Source organism: Channa argus, chromosome 9, assembly GCF_033026475.1.
Source record: "Channa argus isolate prfri chromosome 9, Channa argus male v1.0, whole genome shotgun sequence".
Classification (NCBI taxonomy): Eukaryota; Metazoa; Chordata; class Actinopteri; order Anabantiformes; family Channidae; genus Channa; species Channa argus.
Window position 1 is genome coordinate 15,864,761 of NC_090205.1, and position 15,564 is coordinate 15,880,324.

General features: G+C 38.3%; 1 protein-coding gene across 3 annotated transcripts in view; it reads left to right on the plus strand.

Moving 5' to 3' along the window:
• Positions 1-15,564, plus strand: part of LOC137133360 (potassium voltage-gated channel subfamily H member 7-like) — a 31,052-nt gene that overhangs the window by 477 nt on the left and 15,011 nt on the right. For 2 of the 3 annotated variants that reach the window (XM_067516889.1, XM_067516891.1), the window contains exons 2-6: positions 286-516; positions 8,468-8,623; positions 13,246-13,683; positions 13,874-13,894; positions 14,721-14,932. In XM_067516889.1, the coding sequence (XP_067372990.1) occupies positions 286-516; positions 8,468-8,623; positions 13,246-13,683; positions 13,874-13,894; positions 14,721-14,932 (1,058 nt within the window). The remainder of the gene's footprint in view (positions 1-285; positions 517-8,467; positions 8,624-13,245; positions 13,684-13,873; positions 13,895-14,720; positions 14,933-15,564) is intronic. The other variant, XM_067516890.1, reaches the window with a different exon arrangement.

Genomic DNA, 15,564 nt, shown 5'->3' on the forward strand with positions numbered 1-15,564 from the left:
AGTGTTTTTTTATGTTTTATTAACACTGAGATCAACATGCGTGAATGAATGTACGTTTAGATGTTAGGATGAACTTTCACGGGAAAGCCACAGAGAGGATGAATTGTTGAGTTTCTGATATGAGGTTTCCTGAACATGTTCATTAGTAAGCTAAGTACTGTATATTTCTAGTTTTAATGAAGATGTTAAATTAAACCAGTTTGATTGCTGATTGGTTTGGTGTATGAGGAAACCCTGTGCTGTAGGCTCTGAGGTCAGATGTGTTTGCTTTTTCTCTTCATGCAGACCGGAAATTTCTCATAGCCAATGCCAGGGTGGAGAACTGTGCAATCATATACTGCAATGATGGCTTCTGTGAGATGACAGGCTTTTCAAGACCAGATATAATGCAGAGGCCATGCACCTGTGACTTCCTGCATGGTGACCTGACTGACAAAGAGGCCATCAACCAGGTGTCCCAGGCTGTGCTAGGGTCCGAGGAGCGCAAGGTGGAGATCACCTACTACCGCAAGGATGGTAAGTAACCTGGCACAACAGGATGGCTATCACTGCACGCTTGTAAATCAAGAAAGGATCTCTAGTGGCTTGTTGAAGAGCCCCCGCTGCATCTCCTCACATTTCCATTACATGTTGTTGCTTCTCCGTCTGATGTCCAGCACACCTCAGCCCTCATAAAGAAAACAGAGCTAGCAACTAGCCCTAAAATAATGTATTTCTGTATGTTTATGTTCTATGTGAGAGTAAACATATAACTCGGAGCCTTACTCATACATACCTCATTATGAGTAGGGGTAGGCACATATAAGCAATAATATATTAGACGTGTTTTATTTTGTCTCTTTTCCGATTCTTATTTAGTGGTACTGCATGTATTTTTGTGAAAATGGTACTGCATATGGTAATGTGTACCACACAGAGGAGATCTCGCTGTCAATGTGTCAGCTACAACAGTAAATAGCTCCACATGAGAACACTGTGAAACACAGAGGTAGAAATAGAAGACACATCTTTTTGGCACCTGCCTTGATTCCCAGCTTCCTGTGCCCGGGTGATACAGAAAAAACTATGGGCTGCCAAAATTACGGTGTGCAGCTCTTCTTAGTTAACTTGCAAACAGAAATAGGATGAAACAGTAGGTGCTGGATGAGGTGATATCATGATTCTCACTTCTTGGGCTTTAAAGGACAGAGAGAAAAAGAAAAGTAGTTGTGTTTATCTAATGCCTTGTACATTTTGTCATGTTTTTTTGACATTAGTATTGAGGAATCTGCTGGATGACTTTCAAATTAAATACACCGTGTATTTGATGGCTTTCAACAAAAGTGTACAGTAGCTTTAGTAGCCAGTGGATCAGTCCACTAATTCTTAAAATTGCAGTACATGTGATAGGGTAAGGCTTTGCCAGCTTTGCATAAAACTCCTCTCCCTGTAATGCTAGACTGGTGTTAGTCATTCATTTTTGGACAATCCCAGTCCTGGTATGAATGGTGTACTGCAGAGACAGCAATCCTGAATCAGAGAGATTTAATACGATGTTACCCATCAGGGGCATAAATCCCCGGATTGACCGCCTCCTGCCATGCACTCACATGAGCTTTTTTACGGTCAGCATGACATGGCTGTGCAGAGTCAGTTCATAAGTGCTCCTCTTGTACAGAAGCACAACAAGAGCAAGTCCTGCTCTTTAAATGTGCACCAAGAGAGCCCAACATTTTTATGTTGCATATTGTTGCTCTAAAGTCATGTTTGGCAATAATCTAAACACGTAAAACAGTATATGAGGAATATTCTTTACTATATTATATAGAAATATTTAAGCATAAGGAGAAAATAAGGTGAATATTTTTAATTGTGGGTTTGATTAGATTGTCGGCCATGGATACATGTTTAATCTACCATCAGCCTAGACTTGGGTTTTCTTTTTTTTTTGCGCTAATCATGATTGAAGCCAAGAGCCAGCTGCTACGCTGCTAAAATAGATTGTTTCAGAAACCTGGAAGACAATTACACAAAAGACTCTAGGGTCTGTCTGTGAGAGCACAAATAGCATGGTATTAGACAAGAAGGATTTTAAAGCTACTTGTATGTGCTATTACTCCATGTAAACGTAATTTGCCAGTTATGTTTGAAGCGTGGCACATGAGAGCTGCAGAGACCTTCCAACATAATTGTTGCTGTCTTGTCTTCACAATCCTCCCTAGAGTGCATCACACCTTCAAGACACAACTCCTAATACTCCTCAGAGGAATTCATAGTGAACGTGTGTGCTCATGAATAAAGATGTCAGAGCTGACAGTGCAGTGACTGGGAATGAGCAGCTTACAGAGTAAATGCATTGAACTCGTATGGATGACACGATCCACACATCACCACTGCTGTGGAGGAATGAAAGATTGACGGCATCCCTGAGAGCGATAGCGCTATTGATTCAAGTTTCTGTGCAAATTAAGGCTTACGCGAGGAAAGTGGATGTATTCCTTCTTTCGGCTACTAAATATATTTCAAGGTATCAGTCCAAATGCAAATCACTTAATCCTTAAAGCCCTTCATTTTACATTCACCTACTGTACGTCAGACATCACATGGGTATGTAAAAAAAAAAAAAAGAAAGGAAAAAAGCACAAAATCATGCAGGTACTAGTATTCTTCTTTTCTATTTTACACAGAGATGGAGTATTGGTTTCATCTCCCATTAATATGTTGGAAACATTTGTTTGTAACGTTAGGATTTGAGGAAGCTGTGGGCCATCAGGAGCAACAAAGCTTTGTCTCTTTTCACTGAAAAGGCATAAAAGTTAAGCTGCTTATGCATATGCTTAGAAATTAAAAGTAGTGGAACAATGGGGATCACGGGACAACTGCAAAGACACAAGGGCATGTTATTGTAATTTTTGCTCTCTCATCTTTGGGAACGACCAAGAAAGGTCGTGTGAAAAGATACCACATGTGCATTTTTCTTGATAATACATAATCAGCGAGATAAGTGCTTTCCCTTGATGGCTTTGTAAAGCTATCCTATTCCACGGGGTGTAATAATACTTTGTACCTGAATGTGTTTTAACAAAAGGAAGCTGACACCGTGCAGCACGCAGAGAAGTTAAATAGATAATGGCTAACAGTGGCAGCTTAGCTAACCGTGCTGAATGATCCAGGACATGTGGTATGCATAGGTGTAGGATTTCATACTGTAGATGACTCCCCATCGAGGGAACTGAAGGGCCACATACTGTACCGCCACTGCTGGTTTTACAGTCAGGGGAGCAAGGGCAGGGGGACACACAGAGCCTACAGTGCACAAGGTGTGCTGCAGACACTTGGATGACCACCCTCCAAAGGAGCACATCTATTTTTCAGCACGTGCAGCCCACCTTGGAGTCTGAGCTGAAAAACATACAGAGTTCACCTCAACGGTTTCATTTGTTAGAGAGAAAACTGCTTGTACAAGCAAATGTATCAAATTTAAGTTATCACTGTGGTGCTTTCTTTGTACTACAAGACAATACATCCATAGTCACTTCATTATTGCAAATTTTTCTTATTTATTTAAATGCAGCAGGGTGTGATATCATTTTTGCTCATAGCTAGAATGTGAAACAGTTTTACTGGTAGCGAGGAGGAGCAGATGGAGCTTTGAACAACGCAACAATGCAGGTCTCACTTAGCATTTGATAAGCTGTTTTCTTCTCTTGAGACACTTGTACCGGAGGTGGTAATTTAATTCCTCTCACTACCATCTGTGTATTTTTTTTAATCATGTACAGTATGATAACTTAATTTTTTTACTTAGATCGCTATCTGCCACCATGCGTGATAAATAAAACAGAATAAAAGATCGGGGAGCAAAACATCATGAATTGGTAACTAAACACAGAAGAACGTTAGTTTCAGCTGGAGCTGCTAGTTATCTCTGATGGCTCTGGAGACACTGATTGAAGATGAAATTAGGGCAGGCTGTGTGCCTTACAGCAGTCTTTACTCAGGCGAGCTATAGCCACAAGACCCAAGGACTCTAAACAAAGGGCTAGCTTGCACAGCCTCCCCCTACATGCCCTAGTCCCAATTGGCTATGCCCCAGTAATGTTGTGTATTGGCTTGAGCAGAATAGCCATAAATGAGAAGCATGTCAGATTTCATCATACAAGACTTACTACCAGGCGGTAGTTTGCGGCTGCACTGTTTAAAAGCTGGAGTTGTGGATAGGTCACTGGTAGAAAAATATAAAACAAAAATCAGTGCTTAACAATATTATTCATGTTTCTCCCTAAAGCAGATCAGCTTATGCAGATTAATAGCAAGCCTCAATACATCTGCATCGAAACGTGAGCTTCAAATAGGAAAAATAGGATTATAGGATATATAGCGGTATAAACACTACAATATATCTTAGCATTTTTAAGATATTTTACATTAAACTAAAACTCTGTTTGACCTGTGAGTCATTATTTTAGCACTGTCCAAAGTATCGCTGTTTTAATAATTGATGATGGAAATATAATCTACAGTAATGAAATTTCCATCTTGAAAAGGGAGCTTGCCTTAATACACTGTCCATTCATTCAAGCAGGTGTAAATAACATTTCTTGGCTCACAGGGATACATACACTCTATATAAAGGTCAGGGGATGAATAGATATCCACTCTCTCTCTGGTTCAAACTTCGCCACTGTCAACGATAGTAACCGTGTCCAGCAGCTATTTCCATGTTTGGACAGTATTATGTTTAAGTTTGCTGAGTTTAGTGTTTGAGGAGAATAGGAATGTTGGCTAGAAAAAGAAATCATATCTCATATCATATACTGTACATTAGAGCTTTTTATTGCTATGAAGCAGCATCAAATTTGAATCGTGTCAACTATAAAGATAGAGAAGACGTAAATCCAAAAAGCACTGAACAAAGCGGGCACCATTTTTCTAACAACTCCTGTCACATTAAGAATATAGCTTGCTGCAAATAATAATAATAATAATAAATAAAAGCAGCATAAAGAAAAATGCAGCACATGCGGAAACACTGCTAGATTGCACAGACAGCACAGAGCAGCACACTAAAAACAGGTAAACAACCTTCCTTGACTTATCATTTCAATCTTATTATTGATTGCATGGATTCTGGTATCACTGGATATATCTACCCCCACAGTGTTTGTTTTTTACAGTACTAATTAGCAACATGTTCATTAGTGTGTTATTCTACATGACTTGCAGCATTTCTCCATCTAAAAAGTGTCAGTATTTCCTCCAAGGTTTTACCATTCTATAACTATGTGCATCAAATGTACTGTAGTACTCATTATAGTTACAACAAGTTGTAAATAGGTCGAACTGCAAATGCATTATTATCTTCTTGTGTATCTGAAAAAGGCCATAGCTTCTCAGAAAACTGTCTGACAGTTCATCATTACACCTCAGCTGCGAAGTCTTATCTGCCAAGCAATTTGTTACTCAACGGGGGAGAGCAGCACAGATCCAGAAAATGTGATTTTTCCTTGTGAATTCAGTTTTTATTCACATATTCTATGGCTAAACAAAGTAAGACAATGACATTAGAGCTGTCTTAATCAGACCTTGGTATACATGTCAATGACATTGTAAATATAAAAATGATAATGGATTTTACATGGCCTTGATAATATACATTTTCCTAAAAGTCAACAATTAGTTAATTTATTTAACGGAATGCTTTGGAACTCCTTCGTTATCACTGATAGTGGGATAAACTGAACGTTTCATTGAATTCGAATATCCAAAAACAACGACAAGTGAACCTTTGAGTGCACATAATTATCCCCACCAAAATATCTCCAGTTAACTATTTGGCCAGGTCAAAAATAAGATGACTAACACAATTGTTCCCGCTCAATAGCGGAGCCAGTCTTTCCTCAGGTCATAAGTAGCTCTGCTGATCACACGGTTTGCTGTCCCTGAATTTAGGTGGAGGAAAGAATTAACCCGTTGTTTTATTCCAAACAGGTTCCCTTTGTTTATCAGGGTAAAAACACTGCAGGAAGACATGTAAAATTTCAAAATATGAAAAATATGATTAAATGATATCTTATCAGATTTAGAACTGTGAAGTCTTTGTTGATTTCACATAGTAGTTATAGAGAAGCTATCCTTTGATTTATTTTGGTAGAGGTGACATTCAGCAGGAGACCAGATGAGAAGAAACCCCCATGGCTTAGCTTTTCAGCATGACCATTGTTTCCCCATCTGGTAACATTAACTCCAGCCCAGTAATAATTCTCAAACTACCCACATAGTAGTAGTAAACTATAGAGTATAGCTCTGTGTAATGTACACATATGGAGTAATAATCAGCTTTTAACGCAACAAGACTGAAATGTTTGTTTTTTTGTTTGTTGTCTTCTAACTTGTATAGCATTTTGTTACTATTATTATTTTATCTCTAACATTTTAAATTTACATTCAGTACCTCAGTGTCAGCTCCAATGCTGTCACATGATTGCACATGGAAAGGAAGATGGCATTTAGAGAATGACTACTTTCAGCATGCAAACATGTGGTAATGCTCTTGAGAAGAACACATTTTTAATTGAAGCACTTATTGCAACATTCAGGAAACTTAAGGAGTTCATATTTAATACATGGCTTATGGCTATTTTTTCAGAAAACTTTGGGAGACCCCAGACACCAAGCCAATTTAGATCAAATATATTTGAATGCTTGAGCACATGGAGTGAAGGAGACATCTGCAGCTGTTTCCTCACATAAAGAGGATTTAAATTTGTATAAATACTTTCCATCTCACTTGCTCTCTATTTAGGCTACAGTAAAATATGATAAAATATTTTACTTTTTTATACGTCTTATATGTAATATTTAACATTTTATAGTTTCTAATATTATAAATTGGTCACCTGCAGCTCAGCAGTCAAGGTGTTGACGATGATGAACATGCCATTTACTATAACAAATACAGCTTGTCTTATTATATCTGAAGTGCTTAATGAATTTCTCTGTAGTTTTCTTAATATTTTATCACACCTAAATAAAAAGATCCATGGGGAGAAAACCTATCTGTATATACTTGTCCCGTGTGCCCAGTTTGAATTAAACTGAAAGTTTTATAGCTTTTCCACCAACTGTTCATTGTTGATATTGAAAGACTCACTCACTTTTTCTATACTCTGAAAAATGAGCAACCCAACAGATCATGTCACCTTTAACAGAAGGGACAACGTAGAATTAGGTGAATGATTTCTGGGAAAGTGCTTTTTTATAAAAAGGGGATTTACTGGGGAAGGACTTGCAGTTCTCCTGCTCTCTAAGCACCACTCTCATACTTAACAACGTAACATAACCAGATGCCTGCGATACCAGACAAGATGGGTGTAAAGTCCTCATCCACTGCTATCCCCCATCAAATCACATGGATTAGCTGAAATATTGAATTCTGCTTGTACTTGTATATTGTTTTGTTTTCTGTATTGAAATCACATAATCACATAATCATTTTGTCACTGATGACAATGCACCATTACTTCTGGGAGTTCTGATGCAGAGATCTGCATGAGAGCTCTGGCATTTTAAAGAAGACTGAGCTTGTTATATTTAGTCAGACAGCAAGTCTACTGCTAATGAATGTTGCTGGCAGGGTGTCTGTGAGCCCTGAGGAGATTACAGCAAACACTGGTAATATGTGTCCTCTGTGAGAAAAACAGCAAGCCAGACAGGAAGATGGAGAGACGTACGTAGAGTGACAAAGGGAGAGTTTTAGGATTTGGACTTTATAGGCCAGTGCTCAATGACAAACAGTACTGTTATCAAACTCTTTGGTCACTGTAATAATGTGTGTAAATTTCTACAGTGTTGTTAAGTGTCCAGTATATAGAGATTTTCATCAGCGGGCAGTTTTGCCTGCAGGCATCAATAGCTTTTGCTAACGCAGCTATAAGTGCAGTTGAGAAATGATGATATTCTAGGCTCAAGACTAACTTTAGATCACGGGCTGTTTTCTGCTCCACTGGCTCACATGATGCTTAGTCCTAGCGATTACTCCTATGAGCACAGCACAATCCTCTAAATTGGCTGCAATCTGTATTGCCTGTTCATCTAAACCATGTTTCCTACACTATACTGGGACTTTCCGAGTTCAGCAAGCTTAGTTATTTTTATACTGCACAATAAAGTGCACATAAATTATGTGCATTAGATACGAACTAACAAGCACATACATACGCTTTGTTTAACCTGTGGCCTTACTTATTTATTCACAGCTACTTCATGTTCTCGCACATGAAAGCACTGCCCCATTAATGAGCTGAAGTTATCATTAGTAAGCCATTAACCGTTTTTAGATTTTTGGTTAGTTATGACTCTAAATAATGGCCTGCACTCTGGCTAACTGTGTGCCTATAAAAGACAACTTGGGACAAGCTAAGCTGTCAGAGAAGGATAATGTGTGAGTCAGTTTTTTTTTGGCACTGACACTTTGCTTCTCTTTCAGGGTCCGACTTTCAGTGTTACACTCACATAATCCCAGTGAAGAATGAGGAGGGTGTGGTGATGATGTTTATCCTAAATTTTGATTACGTCCTGGATGAGGGGAGCGATAACTCCACAGAGAGGATAAGCCCCACATCCCCTACAAAGTCAGATCAAAGTAAGTATTTGATGTAACAAATTAGTGCAGGTATAAACTCAAGGCATGATGCTGTACCAAAAATGCATCATACTCCAGTTTGCTGTTTTGCACCTGTCGACGTGAGATAATCCAAATAGAAAAATGCCCTGTTCATCTGAAAATTTTGATTTGCTTCCCTGCAACGGTAACTGTAACTGTAACAAATATGTTGCCATCTTCTGTTGTTCTCAAAAACTGTGCATTATTTAGGTTGCCAGTTCTGTACAATACGACTTATGTGTGCAGCAATAGAATTCAGTGTGTGCATGCAAGGGGGGAATGGTCGTCTTATGTAACCTTATCTTGTTGAGAATGTTTAATTATTCATATCTGTTTTATGTCTTTGGGGGGAGCAGCATATACCACACGTCTTGTTTTTTTTTTTATTTGGATCTGTGTCAGGGGGTGTAAATGTCAATGAGTCTGTTCCTGCTTCATTGTGATTGGAGGCACTCAGCATCTCTGACCGGAGCTCAACTATCCACTTCACTCACCATCAATTCCTCCAAGGCACTGACATTCGGCTTCTGCTCTACTCTGTGTATGTGTATGTTGAATTCTGCCCACGTGCGTGTGCACATGCGAGTGCACAAAAGTCTGCTGATCTGCGCGCAAGCTGCTGTGCCTGTTGCTAACGTTATTAATCACCACTGATTGTTTGTGACTGTACTTCGGCAAGAGGACATGTGGGTAGATGGGCGAGATAAACATATGATGTGACTTGGGATTAGACAAAGTTTAGACTACATGCACGCATCACACTTTAGGTATGACCTTAACACTGTCTTTGAGAATCCCCTAGATAACAGCTGGGCATTAAAGTGTAATTTACAATTATTATTTATTATTATTTGACTTAAATAGAATTTTAAAGATACAGAGATTATTTTATTGAGGTTGCAAAGTATGAAATCCTATTATTACAGATATAGATTTTTGATTGATCATTTTCACGCAACACATTCAGTGTATCTTTAGATACATATGAAAGTTACATGTATAACCTGCATTCAGATCATAAGGATATAGTAAAAATTAGCATTGGCTCCATTACAAGTGTAATTTCTTTAAAGCTATCAGGTCTTCAAATTGAAAAGACACATTAACGGACTAAGAAGTTTGACATTTCACCACTTATAAACTATATATTTAGCACTGTACCTGAAGTTTTCCACATAGCCTAGTCCTACACTTTAGAGCAACAGCCTCTGAAATGTGATTTTTGGACATTGAGGGGCTAATTATGATCCAGCGTTGACAGGAGGGTGTAAGCCAGCAAGTGTCAGCTGGAACAGTATTAGGCATGGAAGAGAGCAACATGGAAGAGTTGCTTCCCGAGCTTCCATCTAGAAAACACTATTCAGCAAACTTCGCATGCCCTCAGGCCGCAAAACGAAAGACATTAGTTACAAATTGCACATTAGAAAGATACAGTGCCCTGGACTTAGGGATTTATATATACAGTTCAATCAATAACAGAATATGTATCATACATTGTGCAATGCAACAATGTGCTTGTGCAACTATGTAGAATGAAATTATGTTTTTGCCAACAAATAATAATCCTAAAAATGTTAATGGTACATATATAAGCACAATTAGCTAGATTCTGAGTACAGCATATTTTAGTTGTAGAGTATATGTCAAAATCTGACAGACGTCAGACACTTGACACTTTGTTCTATGACCCTTCATAATTATAAGCCAAGCCTAGAGGGAGCAACGCTTCTACTCTGAGCTCTCTGAGTTTTTAAGCATCCTCTGTTCCGTTTTTGTCTCATTCAAGTCTTATTCACAACTGATGAGCATAGCTGAGGCCTGAAACATAAATCAACTGGGAAATCAGTGGCCACAGGCACTGTTAGGCTTTTGTATCACAACAGCATGCTACACCATGCAGATTTCTGCCAATGCTGCATCAGTCCACCAGTCAATGTCATGCTCCATAGCTTGCCCTCACTTGTGGAGACTCTGAGATACTTTAACTCCTTCACTTGAAACAGCAACACACCTACAGCTACGAATCCACCAGTTTCTAGCATTGTACAAAATACCATACAGCCAATTCTCATATATTCATAAAGCATCCAACACATTTCTATATTTTTTGTCAATATCATTGGAAATAATTTAATAGATTTCAGTTTCATATTTAGATTATCGTGTAAAGTTAATCATTCTAGTATGATATCAAGGTGTGAAAACACAAGTGCATTAAAAAAGAAGTATTCAAGGTTGTTGAACCGACATAAGCACAGGAAGAACTCAAAACTGAAAAGCTAAAGCTCAACTGGTTCAAACCCATGACCTAAGCTGTAAGGCAGGAGCATCAACCATATCTGCACTGCTCCAATGAGAAGCAGCCCCTGTTTTACACCATGGGTCACTTTCATACCTGGAAGCTAAGCAGTTCAACCTCAATCTGACCTTCTGGCCACTGAGCAGCTCTACTGGAGCAGATACAGAATGTGTACCAGTGTCACTATCTTATCGTTGAATGACACATGCTAAGCAATCTAACCACATACGGTAATACAGCACAGGTTTATTGGAACACTACTGATTTTACAAACATATGCCAAAGCGCACGTGCCAAACTACTGAGCAATTTAGAACCTTGAACTGATGGCACCAAACAAAAAGTTATGTGATACAAAAGTTCTAATATATATGAATAAATGTGTTCATACTAAAGTTTTTGGATAATCCATGTATCAATCAACAAATATCTACTTGGAAAAGGTAGGGTACCACCAAAATTCATAAATAGGCTTCCTCATTTGGCCACAGTGAATATATGTAAAAATGAAATAGCAAACCATGCAATGCAATTGACTCCAAAAAGAAAGTTGAATATTTATAACAATGAAAATTTTAATAGGGCAAAGATTTAAATTCCCCTTTAGAAAATGTTTTAATGCTTTGTATGTCGTCCTCGCTTTGCCTTCATAACGTCTGTTAACCTCTTTGGGTACCTTTTGGGCAGTGTTTGTATTCTTTGAGGTGTAATTTTAGCCCTTTCTTTAAAGCATATTTGTCTACCATGTACATGTACAGCCTTCTTAAAATCTATCCACAGGTTTCCAATGATATTTAACTCTAGTTAATGAGAAGGCCATGGTAAAACATTCAACTTATTCTTTTTTACAACTCCTGTGTTGACTTCAGCTGTTTTTGACTGATGGTAGGAGGTTTTGCTTTTCAATCTTCTGATATTGGGCCAAGTTCATTCCTCCCTCTACTTTATGCAGAACTGCATTGCCTGAGGCAGAGATAAACCCCAAACAAGAAAAGCCTTTGATAGTGTTCCTCTCCTCTTAGACAATTTTTTCCCACCACATATACCTATGTGAATTATAACCAAATTATTCAGCTTTGGTGTCATCAGACCATATAATCTTGTTACAAAACTCATTTGGTTTTATCACAGTCTCCTATGTATGCTCCAAGTGCGCTGCCTTGTGTCTAGAAGTAAGCAATGTCTTCCTACCTGCTTTTCTCCCAAACAATCCAGACTTGTGCAGACTACACTTGAGTGTGTTGCCAGAACAACAGTAAAGGGGATTGACACAGTTGTCATACTGAGAGGAGACAGGAAGGTTGTCAATGCTGTATCTTCTGCCAGCTCAGGATGTCAGTAGGTTCCTGTCCAGGAAAACCGTTGAGCATCATGGCTCTACAGTAAGCTGCTGTAGCAGTAACCTCAGCACAGGGAATGAAAACAGATGGCAGTGATGTTATGTAAGGAGTGTGGTGCCTCACAAGTCTTTTTATTGTTAATGAGCTAAAATTTTCATTTTGTCCCAGGAGGTCATAAACATTTGCTACTGTGTCTATTCTGAAGATCCGGCTGTACACAAACATTAGGTTCTTGCCTTAACCACTGAGGCATAAAGGGTGAGCACAATCTGCTCCTCCTTATGCTTTTTGGGCACTGGAAAGAAATATGTTTCAGTATAGCCATATCAAATCTTCTTTTCTGTATGTAGAGTGAATCTATTTAATAATCACTAAAGCACAGATTATGCTATTACCAAATTTTGTTATTAAATGTCAGAAGCCTCAGTTACAGAAATTCTTGCAGACATAACGGAAAATCTGTACCCTATTTGCCTGGGGATAAATACACTATAGGCTCCAGCCCCCTTGACCCTGAACAGGATAAGCGGGTAAAGTTAATTTGTGGATGGATAAAAAAAAATACAGTATGGAAATATACTGTGTAACAGCTTCATTTAAGAAAAAAATGTGGTACCTGAAGTGCTTAAAAAGCTACAGCCAAAATCTGCTCATTTAATTGTTTAGTAGTAACCATGTTTTAGTATTAGCTGTTCTCAGCACAAAACCTAGCTTTAACAGGGTATGGTATGAAAAGGTATGAAAAAGGTATGTAAAGGTAATGTGGACGTGGGTAGTTTCTCGTCTCTTAACAATAAAGCCACATATTATAATTCATTTTGTGTTTATTTTTGCTTCAATTTACTGCTTCATATGCTTCAGAAGAAGAAAATGGATGGATTCTTTTTGGATATTTTTATTTTTCTGCGATATAGACTGAAAATATGAAAAGGACTCACATGATTGTATTTCATTTCTTTTAGGAAGGAGCAGATTCTTTCGCTTCCGACAGGCAGCATTGAGCCTAATGAATACCAAGCAATCTCTTCCACAAGAGGACCCCGATGCTGTAATGGTGGAGTCCCCCAAAGAAAATGAGGACTTAGTGGCCCTGCAGAGTCTTCCCTCACCCACAAAGAGTGTCTGCAGTCCTATTGAGGCGAACGACAGACATGCCCTGATAGGCTCAAGCCACCATTCTTCACAGGTTAGCATCGGCCCTGAACCAATTGACCATTCATCCCCTAAACTGCCCTGGGAGAAGCTGTACCAAACAGATCCACACCAGTCTTCTACCTCCCTGTCAAACACCTTCCCCAGAGGCAGCGTCAGCAGCATGAGGCGAGCGTCATCTGTCCATGAAATTGAGGGCTATAGCTCTAATTCCAAAAGCATATTCAGGGATCGGCATACAAGTGAAGGTATGTACTAGAACTTACGACTCCAATCTGTGATTTGGGGCCAACAAGGCAATATGCATCGATTGCAGATTTGTTTGACATAAAGATTTTGTTTTAGCTTAATTTTATCTTTACATTTGTTATTATACATAGATTAATTAAACTGTTTATTCTTTATTTTCTCTGTCCACAAAATGCTGCAAAATGCTAGACTTTGGTAGCCATGTCAGAGGTAATGCCATGACTTCATAGTTCCATGCTGTTTTAGAGCATGACTTCCAAGCAGGTCAATAAGCATAAAAGCTCTTATGCTCTACTAGATCTACTTATGTTGAATAGTGTCGGTTTCTCCAGTGTCGGCAGGCTCTAAAATGGTTTAAGCTTCAATCTCATCAAGTATTGCTTTTAAATATTCTGCATGAATGCATGCTTGTATTATGTGATACCCTTAGTTCTGATTGCCCCAGTCTGCCATGTTGGTAACATATTACATGTGTGTTAATGCATCCATAGAAAGTAATAATGATAGTAGCACAGTAGTAAAAAGCATATACAGTATATCTAAATTAATTCCTACTTTTTGTACGTTTGTAACTTGTAACACAATAATTGTGGTAGATGGCCTTATTCCCCACAGCATAGCTATAACAGCTTTAGTGGTAAAAACAAAAAACAAAAAAAACATTGGCTTTAGTTTCTCAACTATAACCTGATTCCAAAATAAAACAGAAAGATCAATTTGACTAAGTTGTTTAATCCTTTAATCTGTAGGTCCATGCTTGCCAAAGTTAAAACCGATATCACTATTTCACCCAATTAATAATGTTTGCTAATCAATCAATCAATCAATCAATCAAGTTTTTGATTATTGATTAGCAAATATATCATATTGTAATAAAATAATATCTATAATGTGATTGTATTTCAAAGTCTTTCTATTGATATCAGTGGATGCATTAGAAATATAGTGACAAGTCCTGTAGAAAACATTTATCTTAAAGATAGAATACCTTATTTCCAAGGGTGCTAATGTGACTGCAATTTACCCAAACCCTCAGGCCCTTTCAACCACGTGAAGTCCAGCTTGCTTGGTTCTACCTCTGATTCTAACATCAACAAATATAGCACCATCAACAAGATCCCATTGATTGCACTCACCTTCTCTGAAACAACTGAGAAGAAGACCCATTCTCCACCCACATCTGAGAAGACAATAATAGCACCAAAAGTTAAAGAAAGAACTCACAATGTTACGGAGAAAGTCACACAGGTGAGTCAGTTTTGATGTGTACAGTATTGTGATATGTGTGTATCTGTAGTCATTTTGAATTACAGGTAAAATGCAGCAGCCATCCTGAGAAATGAATAATGTCCTTGTCACTGCACTAATGATACCTAATTTAATCAGTGGGGGGTGTGCCCCCAGGGAGGGTTTTGGGTTAGGGTGATACACTGATACACAGCACATGCTACACAGTGCTTTTGACATTTGTTGCTGGCAGGTTAAAGGAAAAGCAGCTGGTGATCTCATGTGTTACGTGGGTCACACATGGCTGTTTACTGCCAGCTTGAGTCAACAGCGGACCAGTGACATTAAGGACAAGATAGAAGGGTAATTTAGACAGTTGCAAAATAATAAATGATAAATAACAGGGAGGTAAAAGGTCAAATGTTTATCCATCTTAAATAACGGATTCACAAGAGAGACAAGAAAGTCAAGTGACCCTCAATAGATTCATATTTCTGTAAATCAATTGCTCAAGGACAATGCAACAAGTAAAAAACTTACATTAAGGCTGCAACAACAGCTTTCAAGTGTCAGAACTACTCATTAGCGTTCAAGATGAATCACTCTGACAAACAACAAAATACAGATCAGTAGGAAAATTGTTTGTAGGTTAC